This window comes from Ylistrum balloti, unplaced genomic scaffold (genome assembly GCF_031769215.1).
Source record: "Ylistrum balloti isolate Yb309-2 unplaced genomic scaffold, AGI_CSIRO_Ybal_v1 Utg369958, whole genome shotgun sequence".
NCBI lineage: Eukaryota > Metazoa > Mollusca > Bivalvia > Pectinida > Pectinidae > Ylistrum > Ylistrum balloti.
Genome location: NW_026782057.1, coordinates 526,779 through 542,835, shown reverse-complemented (window position 1 = coordinate 542,835; position 16,057 = coordinate 526,779). Strand labels below are relative to the sequence as shown.

Genomic DNA, 16,057 nt, shown 5'->3' with positions numbered 1-16,057 from the left:
AAAAAACCTTCTTAGACACATATGAAATGAAAGGTCATTGAAGATCTGTGTGTTTGTATCAATGATGTTCATTTGATAAGGTTTTGTTAGTACCTGAATTGGAAGTTCTTATGAAAATTTCTGTTCTTAGTCAGACGAGCAAGTGAGAAGTTGAATCAAGTAAAACAGGATGAAGAGACAAATGTAACAAGGAGAAGCTCCACCCAGCCCTCTGACTACGAAAACTCCCCTCACGTCGGAGACCTATCCACCATTAATAAAACAGGAAGTGATGTCATGGAATCATCACGGTTGACCGAAGAGAAGAGGAATTCAGAATCGCTGTTTACAAGTTCGACTGAAGATTGTGAGAAACTTGAAGAAAAAGAGAAGACAGATACAGGAGAGAAAATCTCAGATAAAAACTTGGGAAATATCAGTGAGTCTTCAGAAGGAATTCCATGTGGGCAGACAACAGTTAGCGTTACTGTGCAATCCTCAGACGGTGCTGAGGGCAAGGATGACAACAAGGAAGCAGGTAATAAACCCATTAGTCAATGAGATATTTAAAAAAAAAAAAAAGGAAGATTTGTCCAATTGTAAAATAGATATGACTTATGATAATTGAATTAGTAAGCTGTTGAAGATACTCCAGAATTGATTTTCAAGGATGGAATGAAAGAACAAAAAATACGTACTTTTCAAGAAGAATTGAATAAGGATTTAGTTGTCAAGTGTATGAGTTCCCTGAAAAACACATCCTCAATACTCCAGGGGTAACAGTTGCTTTCGCTTCCTGCACCCTTGGAACATGTCTGACATGCAAAATTGAAGGTTCTAAGAGTGACACCTTGTGGACAAGACAAAAATACCAGTTTGATCCTTTGATGGACATCAAACAAATCTCCGGTTGCATAACGGTATATTGTAATAGCTTTGAAGTTGGGTGTTGTTCTTTCGTAATCTTCAAAAGGAGCATATCAGTCTATGATTGGTAATTTTATTTTTCCTGGAACCAATCAAATTACTTGGCTTGTGCCTTCAATTTTGCTATATGTTCCAGTGTGCAGAGAGCGAAAGTGATCGTAACCCCTAGAGTATTGAGGATGTGAAAAACACTGCTGTTATATCAAGCTTTTGAAAATCAGTAAAATATTATTGAAAAAGACAGCCTTTACAGTGTCTACATTTGTGTGGAATCAATATTATTATTAACCTTTGTTTGTGTTCAAGCAGAAAATTGAGTTATAAAACTATACTTAAGACAAATGTTATTTTTGTTGTAGCAACTGTTGCTACTACTAATGCTGATCTGCGGTCACCAAAGAGGAAAAAACGGTCAGAAACCAGCGGTAGTAGGAGCTCAGAGATCAGGTAACCATAGCTATTGACAGAATTATGTATTTATATTACTTAACTGTATCGACTCTGAATTTTTAGAGTAAATCACTATAAAGGTTAAGATAATCAATTTCCCATTATTTTGTATTTACCACTTCAAATTTCCAGGATTTATGATTCCCAACAACCTCAGGACTCCCCTGTATATACTTATGATTATCACCTCTTCTTATCTGCTCTGATTCCTCGGTGTGACTGTAAGACTTTGTTCTTTTAGTCCCCAGATATCATACCAGGATCCTACCCTCGTTAGGCCTGATCGCTCCCTAATGTGTACTCCGCCCACCAGAGGGAGTGCCATCAAAAGTGAAACTGTTGTGGGTGAGTATGGAAGATGCCAGGTATTCTGGATTTTAGTAAGAGTTTAGACAGCTACTTGGTACTCTCAATTGATCAGGTGTCAAAACAGTATATATCTTGTTTAAATCATGTTAATTTAGTGGAGAAGGTAGGGGTAGGGGGTGGGGGGAGTGAAATATTGGTCATATCCATTGAACAAAAGTAATAACAAACCTCAATGGTTGATTTGTATAATCTTGAGGGTAAGAGTTGGGATGCGATGTATATTTAATTTGTTAACTTTGTTTACATCTTTTTGTATTTAATTAGCCTATGTGGAAGCAGGGGCCTTTGAAACTAGTAGGATTCATCATCTGTCATCCATTGTCCATTCATCCATCTGTCTGTGCTTCCTCTTTAATTCAAGAAGTTTCCCACTGTTGACCTTAATCTACTTTTAAAGTCACAAAGAGCTATCTGTTGACTACTTATAAGATCAATTGTTTACAGCAAATAAAGCTTTAAGAATCTTCCTCACTTCCAAAAGACTCGGTCAGTATAATTTGTTTAAGGTAGTTTCATTAAGCAGTTAATTGTTTACAAACAATATGTAATAACTTTAAATTACAGAACATTTGGAAAAAAATGAATTACTAATTTACATTTCTTTTTCACAGGTGCAAGAGTTTTAGCCAGGTGGAAAGATGGCTTCTACTACCCAGGAGCCATATCACAAATACTTAAATCCAAGTCAGTACAGTACTACAATGATTTGAAGAAAAAAGTGATTTAAGCTTTGAAAAATATTAAATTAAACATAACAAATTTTTGATGATATAGGCCTTATGATAGTTTTTGCATTAAATGCTTTATGATGTTGATTTATTTCACAAAGCAAAATGGTAATTCAAAAAGTATTGTAAAATATCTTTACTGAAAACTTGAACCTTAGGTTGAAAATCTTTACTGAAAACCTGATCCTTAGGTTGAAAATCTTTAATGAAAACCAAAACCTCAGGTTGAATGTAAAGCAAAACCTTAGGTGAATGTAAAGCAAAATATCTTCATAAAACAAGAGCTTAAAGTTCGTCATTAACTTTTTTCTCACTTACATGTGGATTTAAAAAAACACTTGTCTGACTGTTAAGTGCATTTGTCAAAACATTTAAACTAGAATAATATTTCATTTACAATAAATAATGAACGTGATTTGAAATGCCCTAACTCTCTTCTTCTCATACCCCTTTTTGGCTTCTTTTATCTTATCATCAACATTTTCAGTTTTTTGTTCCTCCCATGCTAAAAACCAAACTAAGTTAAACCCATCGTCTGACAGCTTTCAACATAAACAATGTAGCAGTCGGCAGTATTCAATTCACAAAATGTTTTCACTGAACAACTGCACTTGAAAGCAAGTAAAGCTAAGATCCAGATTATATTCGGAACACCTGTACTTACCCTGGAAAATCAACATTTAGTTTCTTGTTCATTGATAGGTTAATCTTCATTGTAGCCAAAAAGAGGACATTGATTTAAAAAAAATATCTACGAAATTGGTGATATGAAAATTTGAATGATATAGTTTATTTATTTATTTGACATTTTAAAAAACCTTTACAACAACTTTTTACGGCTAAAACTCATTTGTCTGGTCAGACAATTGCATTTTTTCACATACGTGTCCGACATAGTCGGTACAGACAGGTGTTAATGTCGAGCCCTAAACATTTTGCTTGACAAAGGACAATATATCTGATAACTGGCATATTGTGTCATATAATAGGGCCAGGTCAACAGTATAGACACCTTTATAATAACAGTATTGTGAGTCCTTAATTGGATACTTCTTTATGATGATGTTACATGATTATAGTGAAAAACATATCTTTTGAGTTGAAATAAGTCTGTCTTACTTTAAAGCAAAGGTATTATAATTGATAAATAGAATCTTACACTTGGGTCCATATTTTATGAAATTTGATAAAACTGGGTAATAATTTGATATGTCACTCACCTGAAGATTTACTGACAAATTTAATAATGGAGATATGAGATTTTCTGTCATTAGGTACCAGGTGAGATTTGATGATGGAAATGTGAGGTTTTTCTGTTGTTAGGTACCAGGTGAGATTTGATGATGGAGATGTGAGGTTTTCTGTTGTTAGGTACCAGGTGGGATTTGATGTTTGAGATATGAGATTTTCTGTTGTTAGGTACCAGGTGAGATTTGATGATGGTGATGTGAGGTTTTCTGTCGTTAGGTACCAGGTAGATTTGATGACGGAGATGTGAGGTTTTCTGTCTTCACGTACCAGGTGAGATTTGATGACGGAGATGTGAGGTTTTCTGTCGTTAGGTACCAGGTGAGATTTGATGTTTGAGATATGAGGTTTTCTGTTGTTAGGTATCAGGTGAGATTTGATGTTCGTTATGAGAGGTTTTCTGTCTTCAGGTAAGGAGAGATTCGATGTTTGAGATATGAGATTTTCTGTTGTTAGGTACCAGGTGAGATTTGATGTTTGAGATATGAGATTTTCTGTTGTTAGGTACCAGGTGAGATTTGATGTTTGAGATATGAGATTTTCTGTTGTTAGGTACCAGGTGAGATTTGATGTTTGAGATATGAGATTTTCTGTTGTTAGGTATCAGGTGAGATTTGATGTTCATTATGAGAGGTTTTCTGTCTTCAGGTACCAAGTGAGATTTGATGTTCGTTATGAGAGGTTTTCTGTCGTTAGGTACCAGGTGAGATTTGATGTTTGAGGTATGAGATTTTCTGTCGTTAGGTATCAGGTGAGATTTGATGTTTGAGGTATGAGATTTTCTGTCGTTAGGTATCAGGTGAGATTTGATGTTTGAGATATGAGATTTTCTGTCGTTAGGTACCAGGTGAGATTTGATGTTTGAGATATGAGATTTTCTGTCGTTAGGTACCAGGTGAGATTTGATGTTTGAGATATGAGATTTTCTGTCGTTAGGTATCAGGTGAGATTTGATGTTTGAGATATGAGATTTTCTGTCGTTAGGTATCAGGTGAGATTTGATGTTTGAGATATGAGATTTTCTGTCGTTAGGTACCAGGTGAGATTTGATGTTTGAGATATGAGATTTTCTGTCGTTAGGTATCAGGTGAGATTTGATGTTTGAGATATGAGATTTTCTGTCGTTAGGTATCAGGTGAGATTTGATGACGGAGATGTGAGGTTCGTGAAGGTGAGTGACCTCCTTCTGATTGAGCGCCTGCCTGTCGGTCAGTCGGTCTTTGTGCAAAGTAACGATGGATTTTTTGAGCCAGGAATCATTACTGACCACAAATCTCAGTCAAAAACCAGTCCTTGTAACTATGTTGTTGAGAAGGATAATGGAAAAAGTGCTCAGTAAGTATGAAAATATGTAAGCATAGGCATTGAATAACTGAGATTGATTAAGTAAATGTGCCTGATAAGTGAAGTAGCTTTTTTCTTAAGCTAGTGGCATGGCCATGTAATTAACTGTTGATATATGTAAATGTACTGTAAAATGACAGAAGGCTTATGCTTGGTAAGACTTCATGTTTTAATTCCATTTTCATTCAAGGAGGTGCATATAAGATATTTTTATAAACAATATTTACGTAATGCAGTGACATTGCAGATATGCTGTTTTGTTGAAATACAGGTTCCGTTGTAGTCAAGTTATACTGAGTGATGATCAAGCTCGGTGTCTCGTCATCGACATTGGGTGCAACATCCACACGTCACCTGTAGGTCCACCCCCCACAACTCCTAAAACAGCAGACGTCAGTCTTGGTAATTAAATAATGGTGTCCATTTAATATTTTGTTACTATAGGTCCATTCACAATAGCCTCCATTTAGTCTTGGAAATTATAAAACAGTGTCAGATATTTTCACATCACTGTGATACCATTCACTGGTAGGCTCCTTCCATTGTTTATGGTCCATGTCATTAGATAATTTGAGATACTTTTTAATAATAATAACACAATTAATAACATTTTTGCCAGTGAGATATAGAGAAATATCTAGGGTTAATTTTCACTTTATGGTTATTTTTCACTATTAAATATAATGGAATTTTCAATATTTTCTCTCCTTCTATGTCGGCCTTTATCAGATAACCTGATGGACAGTAAAAGAAGAGTGACCAGTCGATATGAACAAAAGGACAACAGAGATAAGAGGATTAACCCATCCACATCAAAATCCACAATAGATGCTCCAATAGCATCCACATCCCAGTTGTCCTCCGCGAAACGGAAACGTGGTGGCAGAGTAACAACCAATCCCGTAGCCACAAGTACTCCGACTCCAGCTAAAGTCTCTGTGAGCAGGTTGAGGGCTACAGGTAATGTACCAATCTTTATACTCCAGCTAAAGTCTCTGTGAACAGGTTGAGGACTACAGGTAATGTACCAATCTTTATACTCCACCTAAAGTCTCTGTGAGCAGGTTGAGGGCTACAGGTAATGTACCAATCTTTATAATCCAGCTAAAGTCTCTGTGGACAGGTTGAGGACTACAGGTAATGTACCAATCTTTATAATCCAGCTAAAGTCTCTGTGGACAGGTTGAGGACTACCGGTAATGTACCAATCTTTATACTCCAGCTAAAGTCTCTGTGAGCAGGTTGAGGGGTACAGGTAAATTACCAATCTTTATACTCCAGCTAAAGTCTCTGTGAGCAGGTTGAGGGCTACAGGTAATGTACCAATCTTTATAATCCAGCTAAAGTCTCTGTGGACAGGTTGAGGACTACAGGTAATGTACCAATCCTTATACTCCAGCTAAAGTCTCTGTGAGCAGGTTGAGGACTACAGGTAATGTACCAATCTTTATACTCCAGCTAAAGTCTCTGTGAACAGGTTGAGGACTACAGGTAATGTACCAATCTTTATACTCCAGCTAAAGTCTCTGTGAACAGGTTGAGGACTACAGGTAATATAACAGTCTTTATACTCCAGCTTTACTCTCTGTGAACAGGTTGAGGACTACAGGTAATGTACCAGTCTTTATACTCCAGCTAAAGTCTCTGTGAACAGGTTGAGGACTACAGGTAATGTACCAGTCTTTATACTCCAGCTAAAGTCTCTGTGAACAGGTTGAGGACTACAGGTAATATATCAAACTTAAGAATGCACCTATTGTCTCCATGAGTGTTTGCAAATTTAAGTGAAAAATGAAGTGTTGAAAGACTTTATAGTGACTTCATGTTGTTACAAATACGTCCATGTGTTCATTTATGTGAAATAGTTGCAAAATTAACATTAAATTCCAATTGAACTTAAAATGGATTGTTTGTTTCCTTTTATTCAATGTTTACAATAGTAAATATATATGTATATTATGATATATAAATATAAAAAATTCTTCTGTCAATTCAGCAATTTTGTCTTTTTTTGCATGCATTTCATAAAATTCAACATTTTAGTTTATTATTAAATTATTATTGTTATCATGTACATTACTTAATGATATATATACTCTTTATTTTAAACAGAGTTACGGTTCTTTGTGGTCTCTGAATTCATGTAATCACTTTTTCAACTTCTTTTCTTTATGGTCATCAAACAGGTTCAACATCTTTAAACAAATGTTATCTGTGATCAAACATATTGAATAAGTTTGTGTTTCAGAGTTCCAATGTAAAGGTTACTATTTGCAGAAAACCATGAACATGTTTGCATAGTGGATATATTTTAGTTTTGATTTACACTATTGCCATGTATATATTGAATAAAATTGAAATTATATTGTACAGAAGGCTGTTTTGATGTTATTGCCATCATGGTGTTTGCTTTCTTCAGTTGTAGGTTTAGATGCCAGCCCTGTAGGTGCTGCAGTCAGTTCTCCTGTGACACCAAGGCGATCTCCCAGAAAAGCAAGAATTGGTAAGTTATCTCAGGTAAATGGCCACAGATAGTAGATGACACAAATTACAGACAAAATATCTTTAAAATTAAGTGAATTATATTTCCTGTTTTCTGTGGGAGCAGTTTAGCTAGCTTTTATGAATAAGCTGGAAAATAATTACTGGTATTGTCTCTGATTTGAATTGTAGTTACAATTTTTGTCTGTCTTTTCATTTGCCAGTTTCCTTCGTAAGTATGTACGATATTGACTGGACACCTATTGACTGTGACAACATTGCGCTTCATTTGACTGAAAATCTGTTCACCATGACATTGTACTTTGGTTTCCAGGTCTGTTTCACAGTGACAGGGAAGCCAGGTTACGACTAAAGACATCATTATTCAAGGGGATGGTGTTCATGTTGACTCACGTTGGCAAGAAGTCAGAACAGAAGGAAGAAGAGAAGATGCTACTAGAGGACTCGCTTGATGTTTCTACTGATGAAAGTAGCTCAAATGGTCAGGACTAAGTTATGTTACAAAGTACAAAAGTTTCACATGGTTGTAGTATATCTATTCAAATCAATGTTTTATTAGTGGTTTCAAAATTGGTTATCAAAAACAGTACATTTTCAAACATAACTCTATTGAGTCAAAACATCCAGAATTCTTAATCATAAAAATTACTTTAGATACAAAAGAATACAAAGTACAGAGAATATGCAGCAAGTTCTCCTAACTTCCTTAATATTATCATGTGTACATAAATGTTGAATTTATTTTTCAAATTTTTTTTTATTTTCTCCATATATCTAAAGAAAAAACGCTTTTTTAATTAATTTAAGTACATTTTATAAACACATCACTTTACAGATGAGCCGGCAATACCATTTGACAAAAACCAGCTTAAGACCCAGATAGAAAATGGAGGTGGGATAGTATTGGAAAAGTACAGTGAATCTGAGGTATAAATTAACATGTAGTGTTTAATATGTTCACAACCAATATAAGGAGTATTTCCATTGCCTAATAACTGATGTGTAAAACAGAGGATTTTAAATTGGTGCCGTGTAATTGATTGTTTTGTAGTGTAACACAGTATGTAAATATTCATTAAAAACATGAAAATAGGGGCCATGATAGCTCAGATGGTAGAGTGTTGGCTTGGGTAATCTCAGATGAAGGGCCAAGGCACATGGTTGAATGCTCTCTATTCATGGCGGTTTTTGTTCTCAGGAAGCTGAGTAACAGACTTATCTGTGCTGCTATACTCAAGTACCTGGGCATGACATTTGACCCCAATTTTGTTCTGAATGACATGTGACAGGCCTCTGATATGTTGTTGTGCTCCCCAAAAATTTGGGGGTGGGGGAAAGCAAATAGTCGCCACCTAGTTGTTTAATGAGGTAGTTTCAGCTAATACAAGGAGACTTCACATCACAGTGACCCTAACTGGGCCAATAAATCATGCAAACAAACATATGAAAATGGGCCTTCTAATTTTATTATTTTCATTCTTTAAATAAACAAGAATTAATTTCTGTTGACAGTCAGATAGATATGAAATCTATTGATTAATTACATCAAGCCATGATGTTTTTGAAATCCTTTGTATCAAACAGTGTACTGGATATGCTCATATAGAGTAAATGCAAGCCTATGGAATTTTTTTATTAAATAAGGTCGCCAGAACATTGATGCTTGTCTGTGAGATGATAACCAGACACGAGGGTTGTCAAAGTGACAGAAATCTGTCAACCAACCTTATAAAATATTAGAATAAGGAAGTCTTTGTGAAGAAAGACTTACCATGTCGGCTTTGCATTGATTAATGACTTTGCCGAGTCTAGATAAATTTGATTACTGTGATTGCACATATTTTATTGGTTATCTTACTAATTCATATATTCTTATGGGGCTCAATTTTCTTGATTTTTAGGTCGGTTGTTCGGCCTACGTTGTCCATTGTAAACATTTTCAACTTCTTCACAAGTTCTACATGTCTCATTGAGCTGAAACTTACCTGAAATAATCGTGACATGATCCTGACCAAAGTTTGTTCTTTTCGGGTTGGTCCGAAATCCAACATGGCCACCATCTTGAAAACACATTTACGACTTCTTCTCAAGTTCAAAATTTGAAATCTTGTATTTCATGTCAGATGACCACTAAGGCCCATGGGCCTCTTGTTTTAAAAAATCCTATTTCATGGACTCTTGATTTTATCAGTAAATTTAACAGTTCAGGGATATGTAAATGTGTGGATTAACACTATCTACAAAACCAATGAAAATAAAAAAAAATTGATGATATTACAGTATAATAGTGCTTTTTCATGCGACATGATTGCACTAATTTCAATTTTCTGTTTGTTACTAATTTCAATATCATATTGTTACTAATTTCAAGATTTATTTGTTACTAATTGCAATTTCTGTTTATTGTTCATATAGCATTTAATGTGAATGTGCAAATCAATCATTGCAATTATTTATTTAAACTGTATATTGTGGAAAAAATTTGATTGTGCTTAAATAAGCTTGTTTGTAGTATCCTATGGTTCTGAAAAATTGATTAAATTTCAAACTTGACAAATTAGTCCTTTCATCACATGTTAACAGGTGTCATCAGCTCGTCAGTGTATATTACTGTCAGATACCTATCAGAGAACTGTCAAGTATTTCCAGTGTTTGGCAGCAGGACTTCCGTGTCTGTCACATGTTTGGATATATGATTGCTATTACGAGGTAAGTGTTTGTTATTCGGGTATAAGTGGTTGTTATTGAGAGGTAAATGAGTGTTATTTAAGGGTATATGATAGTTATTCAGAAAAAATTGATTGTTATTCAGGTTTAAATGGTTGTAAATCAGAGGTAAACATTAGAGGCAAATGGTTGCTATTCAGAAGTAAACAATCATTATTCGGGATAGATATTTTTGTAGAAAACTGAAAAGCTCTGTAGTAGCCTTTGCTAGACATCTATTTCACACTTTCAACACTAAAATGTTAATTTTGTGATAAGGTTAATACAAGTTTCCTGGATTCTATAGAAACCAACAGCCTCCTACCTATAATTTGTTTGACATTTTCATTATAATTGATGCTGGCTGAGTTTACTTTTACAACTTTTCATGCAAAGACATTTGACATTTGATTTTAAATTCTCTGCATTATGCTATGACCTTGCTGTTTCATACTGCTTTCTGATTGGTGGATTATATGACAGTTTTCTCGTACCTCCCTCTAGTGTCAGTAGTAGGAACTAGAATTTACCAATTTTTCGACATGTTCTTTCACATAATGCAAATGTCATGTAAACCCATCATAATTGTCTAGTTGTTTTTTTCTGTCAGTGAAAGAATGAAATTGACATTAAAAACAACCTAGAATATAAGGATTGAAATAGTTGCTTCAAATCGATACCTTAAAAATGAACCTGTGAGAGAAAATCAATTATTTCATGGCCTACGAATGGCTTCACCTTGGTGAGGCGATGTGATATGTATCATAACAAGGTCACTGATAAACAATTTGACCTTTGACCTACATCTAAGAGAAAGATTATCTTGGCTCTATTTTCTATACTACTTGTCACTGGAAATTCATACTTGGGGCATGTGTTTACCTTGGTGAGGTGGTGTGTCATTGGGTGATTTTAATTCACTGAAGGACCCTTTTGTAGAAAACTTAAATTTGGACAGAATAATGAAATAAACTTAACTGAAACCAGGTTAAATCTGCAACAGTTTGACATCAGGTACCATTGTTTTAACAGGACAAACTACTGGACCACAAGGCCTACATACTACCAGCTGGTGTCAGTTTAGAGAAGAGACAACTGATAGAATGGTAAAGAAAATAATTTATGATTAAATAGACTCTGTCATCCTCTTTGGGTGAGATTAATTAACTCTTATCATCCTCTTTTGGAATGAGAAAGGGTGATTTGAACAAATTTGAGTTGACAAATCAAGGCTTACCATTTCTTCTCTTTCTTGCCATTTAATTCGTACCCTGTCTCCAGCTGACAAATGATTTCACAAATCTTAGATATAATCTTATCCAGATCAGCTTTAGACAAGGAAGCTGACCATTGAACCTTTTTGTTTTTATCTGAAGATATCTTGTTTACAATTCATTGTTACCAAACGAAAGTTTTATTGATACATGTCAGTGTAGTCAACCTCAAAGCATATAATATCTGATCATAGCTCTTTAAAAATCTAGGATGAAAGGAAGGTTGCATCAAAAGTTCATCAAGGAAAATGACTTTGTATAGTTATCACAAAATCTGTATAGAAATCCAGGGGTAGAGCCAACACCGTAAATTCTTATTGAGGTTCCGTTGGTTCTTCATATCCCTTGCCCGGATACCACCCGGTATGCAGGGCGATTGAAGAATAGCGGAAACTAAGTATATAAGTCAATCGCAACAGGTTCAGGATAAGTTGGTTTTTTATTAGAATGAAACGTCTACCGGTTTCGCCCGAACAGTGGGCTACTTCAGGTCCTGAAGAAGCCCACTGTTCGGGCGAAACCGGTAGACATTTCACACTAATAAAAAATCAACTTATCCGAACCTGTTGCAATTGACTTGTATACTTAGTTATCACATCTGTATATATTTAGATGATGTTTGATGTTATATTATATTTTGATCTTCAGATTGATAATACTGATCATTAGCAAAACATATAGATGATTCTAGCATTTTCCTTGTTTTCAGAAGGTCATAATATAGCTAGTTTGAGGTTGACCTGATGAGTTGGCAACACTGCCTGTCATATGTATCTATTTTATTGATAAGTTTTCTGTGCAGTGTTCTGATTGTATTGCCAGGAAACCAACGGGTAATCTATTAGTCAACATGAGGTTCCTGGTGGAATCTCAGAGCACACGGTTCAGGGAGGAATGGTCAACCATTGTCAGAATAGCTGGAGGAGAAGTCGAAACTAAAATACAGAATCGTGATCACAGAGGTATACTGGATGGATACCTAGAACAAATACATGTGCACATAATAAGTATTTAACACACACAAGGTCAAGGTCACCATTACTAGTTTTGAAATCCTTGGTAATCATCAGATGTTGAGCTTTTCAATTCGCTCTACGTCCGGAGTCTATCCGTAAACAATTTTGTTATCGCTATTTCTTGAAAAATAAGAGATGGATCTCTTAAATTTCATATGTAGGTTCCCATTAGTCTCTTGGTTGTGCCCATGTTATTTTGGGACTGATCAAAATAACAAAATGGCCGATAGGCAGCCGTCTTTGATTTTGACTTTCAAAGTTTGTTATAGCTATTTCTTCAGAAGTACCGGATGGATCTTTCTAAAATTTCATTTGAAGGTTTCCCTTTGTCCCTAGATGTGACAGTTTGATTTTGTTTGTGATCAGAAAAACGAAATGAACGACATCTTTCTGTATGTTACATTTTGTTTTCATAAATTACATGTGTTATATCTGTTTTTTATGCACCCAGAACGAAAGATTGGGGCATATTAATTTTGTGCTGTCTGTTGTCAACTTTAACCTTACCTATAACTATTGCACAATTAGATGTAGGGCTTTCCTATTTGACATGTGTGTTCCTTGTGACAAGTCCTTTCCATGGTACTAAAATTTTTGACCTTTTAACCTAGACAGTGACCTTTGACCTACATTTGTACAATTTTAATATTGGCCATAAATATTGCACCGTAAGAGGTAGGGCTTTCATATTTGGCATGTGTTCCTTGTGACTATACCTTTGTTTTCTTTCAAGCAGGGGCATTGTGTGTCATAAACACATCTTGTTAATCTAAGTTTTCATTAAATAGAATGGATAGTATTTTAGAATGATGTATGTTTTTGACCTTAGTTTTGGCCCCTTGTTGAACATTTATTCCAAATCTTTGGAAGGTATTTCTTGATTTTAATCATTTGTGTCATATTTATTGAAAATATATTCTATGCACATATAAAGTCACAAAGCAGAACCTTTTAGGCCTGCATTGCTGAATCCACACTAACATTGTATTACTACTTGACTTATCTGGTGAACCTGTTTTAAGTTTCACGTTATCATCATATTTTGTTTCAGTTAATGTTATTCTGACGGACAACACATGCTCGAACGCAGTCCTACGTCGCACCAAGCAGCTTGGATTACCAGTGGTATCGACTGAGTGGATGATACAGTCACTCATTAATGGACAGCTAATGGCATACGATGGTCACCCAAGATACAGATATGACTATGTTCATAAGTAGAAAATTGGGCAAATCACATTTTAGATCTTCAGTGGAAAAATCCTTAATTCATATGTAAATGTATGAAAAACAATTATTGAGAGGAAAGTTTCCTGGAAAATGCCTCAGTGATTGTTTTGACATATAACTGTATGTGTCACCATTTACAGACTAAGGACTATGTTATATCATATTGAGGTCCACGCATACAGAATGTGACTGGTGAGGTTAATGCACAAGCTAAGAATTTCATACAAAAGTCCCCACCTAAAAATCTGACCAGTGAGGTTTACATATGCCTTGGATGTATCCTACTGAGGTCCATACCTACAGAAAGTTAGTGTGGCCACATCATTGGTGAGGTTAAGATATGCCCTGGGCATATCCTGCTGAAGTCCATGTTTACAGAATGTGATTAGTGAGGTTAAGATATGTTTTAACTAAAATGTCTGTGTCTTTTTCCATGGAAGAAAGTATTTTAAACTGTTTCAAAATGGTATAGTTAATGTGCAATATTACTTTTATCTCTCAGGCTGGTGAAAATTGAAATGTTTTTCCCCACTCTCTTATCAATTGACATACCGGTATATACTGTTTATCATTTTTACCAGTTATGAAGTGAGTCATGTATTGATCTATTTTTAAAGGCGGTTTTATAGAATGATAAATAATTTCTTATTTTGATGTAGCCTTTAAATACTGGTGTAACAACTATTACTCATGAATTTGTTTTTAAAAATTCAGCACTGTAAAAAATCCATGAAATTTTGTGAATGATTACAAGTTTTTAGGGCGTGAAAATAACTTGTGCAACTACAAATTGAGGCCAACATTTTCAACAACCTGTATGTGGATTCCGTCAAACAGCTTTATGTGATAAATTGTTTTAATGATTGGGTATCTTGATTTCTTTAATGATGAAATTTATTCCACATTGTTTTTACTGAACATTGTTATGCATTAAAAAGTAAACAGAACGGACATTAATATTGAATGTTCTCCTTTGCCCAGCTGTATATGAAGATGGCTATATCAAATGCTTATGTCTGAGGGTAGGCTTGCCTTCCTTTGAATGCTATTTTGGACCTTGATTTCAGTGTAATAACTCTATCAAGCTGGAACCTTGAAAGCAACAATCGATTGGTTTTCTTGCATGATATTGGTCTAAAAATTGTGGTTAAATGCTTGAGGTACCTGTTAAAGTAATTATTTTGTGGGTATGTTGAGATGTTAAATGTTGTGTATGATCAGTGCTAGTTGAAAATTCCTGATGTATATATGTTTTATTCTAATTATTTTAATGTACAATGTATATTAAATATGCACTATAACTTTTTTGATATCTTTTTAACTTTTAATGTTTAAAATCCACAAAAAGTTAAATTTTGTTGGTAGCTTTTCAACACTAATTTCATGGCTTTTTATTCAAATTATTTTTTATGCATCATATTACAGAATTTCCAGGACAAATCAACCACTTTTTAAAAAAGGCATTTTTTTTTATAAAGTTTTAATTAATTGAAATTGAATAGCGAGTCAGATTATAGATAGATTTTTAACTGCTCAAAAAACAATCCTATTATGCCCAAATTTTTTTATCAACTTCAACACAAGTAGTTTTCATCGTTTATAGAAATAGAATGATACACTTAGTTAATGGCATAAATTTTCTCATCGATATATACTCTGCAGTTTTTCTGAGCGTTTATTAAACTGAATGTGTGTAATACATTTTGTATGTGGTGGCAAGCTAAATGATATTCTGTGAAAATACATGTTGTCAATTTGTGAATCATGAGACAGTGCCTTGGTATTTCATATTTACCACTGAAAACATACAATATTGGAAACTCAGTATATTTCTGTCGCGTTTTTGAAGATGGTATCACTTTTTATGAGGATTTTAATGCAAAGTAATGTTACCCTCATTGTAAAACGTTGTGCCAAAACTGAATATTAAAAACTTTTCACATCGTGAATATTTTGAAAAAAAAAATGTTCTCTTTCTTCTGTTTGATTTTCCTACGTAAATAAGACATTTGAGGGAAAAAAAACCTCTGTATGTGACATTGACCAGGTTATATGTAAAATGATAAGAAAATTCATATAAAGTAGTTATAGACCCATGTCTACAAGGTCACTGAATGAGTTGCCCAAGGATAAATGTGTTAAACTAATGAGAAATCTACTAGAAAATGAAATTGACTTTCAGCCAGTTATTTTTCATTTTAGCTGGTTGAATATGACGGGTTTCATTATGTTTTCTTCTATCTTATCAAGCTAACATAACCTGAGGTTTGTGTTCTTCATCTTA

At 34.5% G+C, this 16,057-nt stretch overlaps 1 protein-coding gene across 2 annotated transcripts in view; it reads left to right on the top strand.

Moving 5' to 3' along the window:
* Window positions 1-15,732, top strand: part of LOC132547497 (TP53-binding protein 1-like) — a 39,591-nt gene extending 23,859 nt beyond the window's left edge. For both annotated transcript variants that reach the window (XM_060211255.1, XM_060211254.1), the window contains exons 23-36: window positions 131-517; window positions 1,266-1,353; window positions 1,598-1,701; window positions 2,337-2,409; window positions 4,830-5,036; window positions 5,317-5,447; window positions 5,775-6,005; window positions 7,465-7,548; window positions 7,861-8,028; window positions 8,383-8,474; window positions 10,131-10,256; window positions 11,286-11,359; window positions 12,350-12,489; window positions 13,595-15,732. In XM_060211255.1, coding sequence (XP_060067238.1) covers window positions 131-517; window positions 1,266-1,353; window positions 1,598-1,701; window positions 2,337-2,409; window positions 4,830-5,036; window positions 5,317-5,447; window positions 5,775-6,005; window positions 7,465-7,548; window positions 7,861-8,028; window positions 8,383-8,474; window positions 10,131-10,256; window positions 11,286-11,359; window positions 12,350-12,489; window positions 13,595-13,764 — 2,075 coding nt within the window. In that variant the 3' untranslated portion in view covers window positions 13,765-15,732. The remainder of the gene's footprint in view (window positions 1-130; window positions 518-1,265; window positions 1,354-1,597; window positions 1,702-2,336; window positions 2,410-4,829; window positions 5,037-5,316; window positions 5,448-5,774; window positions 6,006-7,464; window positions 7,549-7,860; window positions 8,029-8,382; window positions 8,475-10,130; window positions 10,257-11,285; window positions 11,360-12,349; window positions 12,490-13,594) is intronic.
* Window positions 15,733-16,057: the final 325 nt, after the last annotated feature.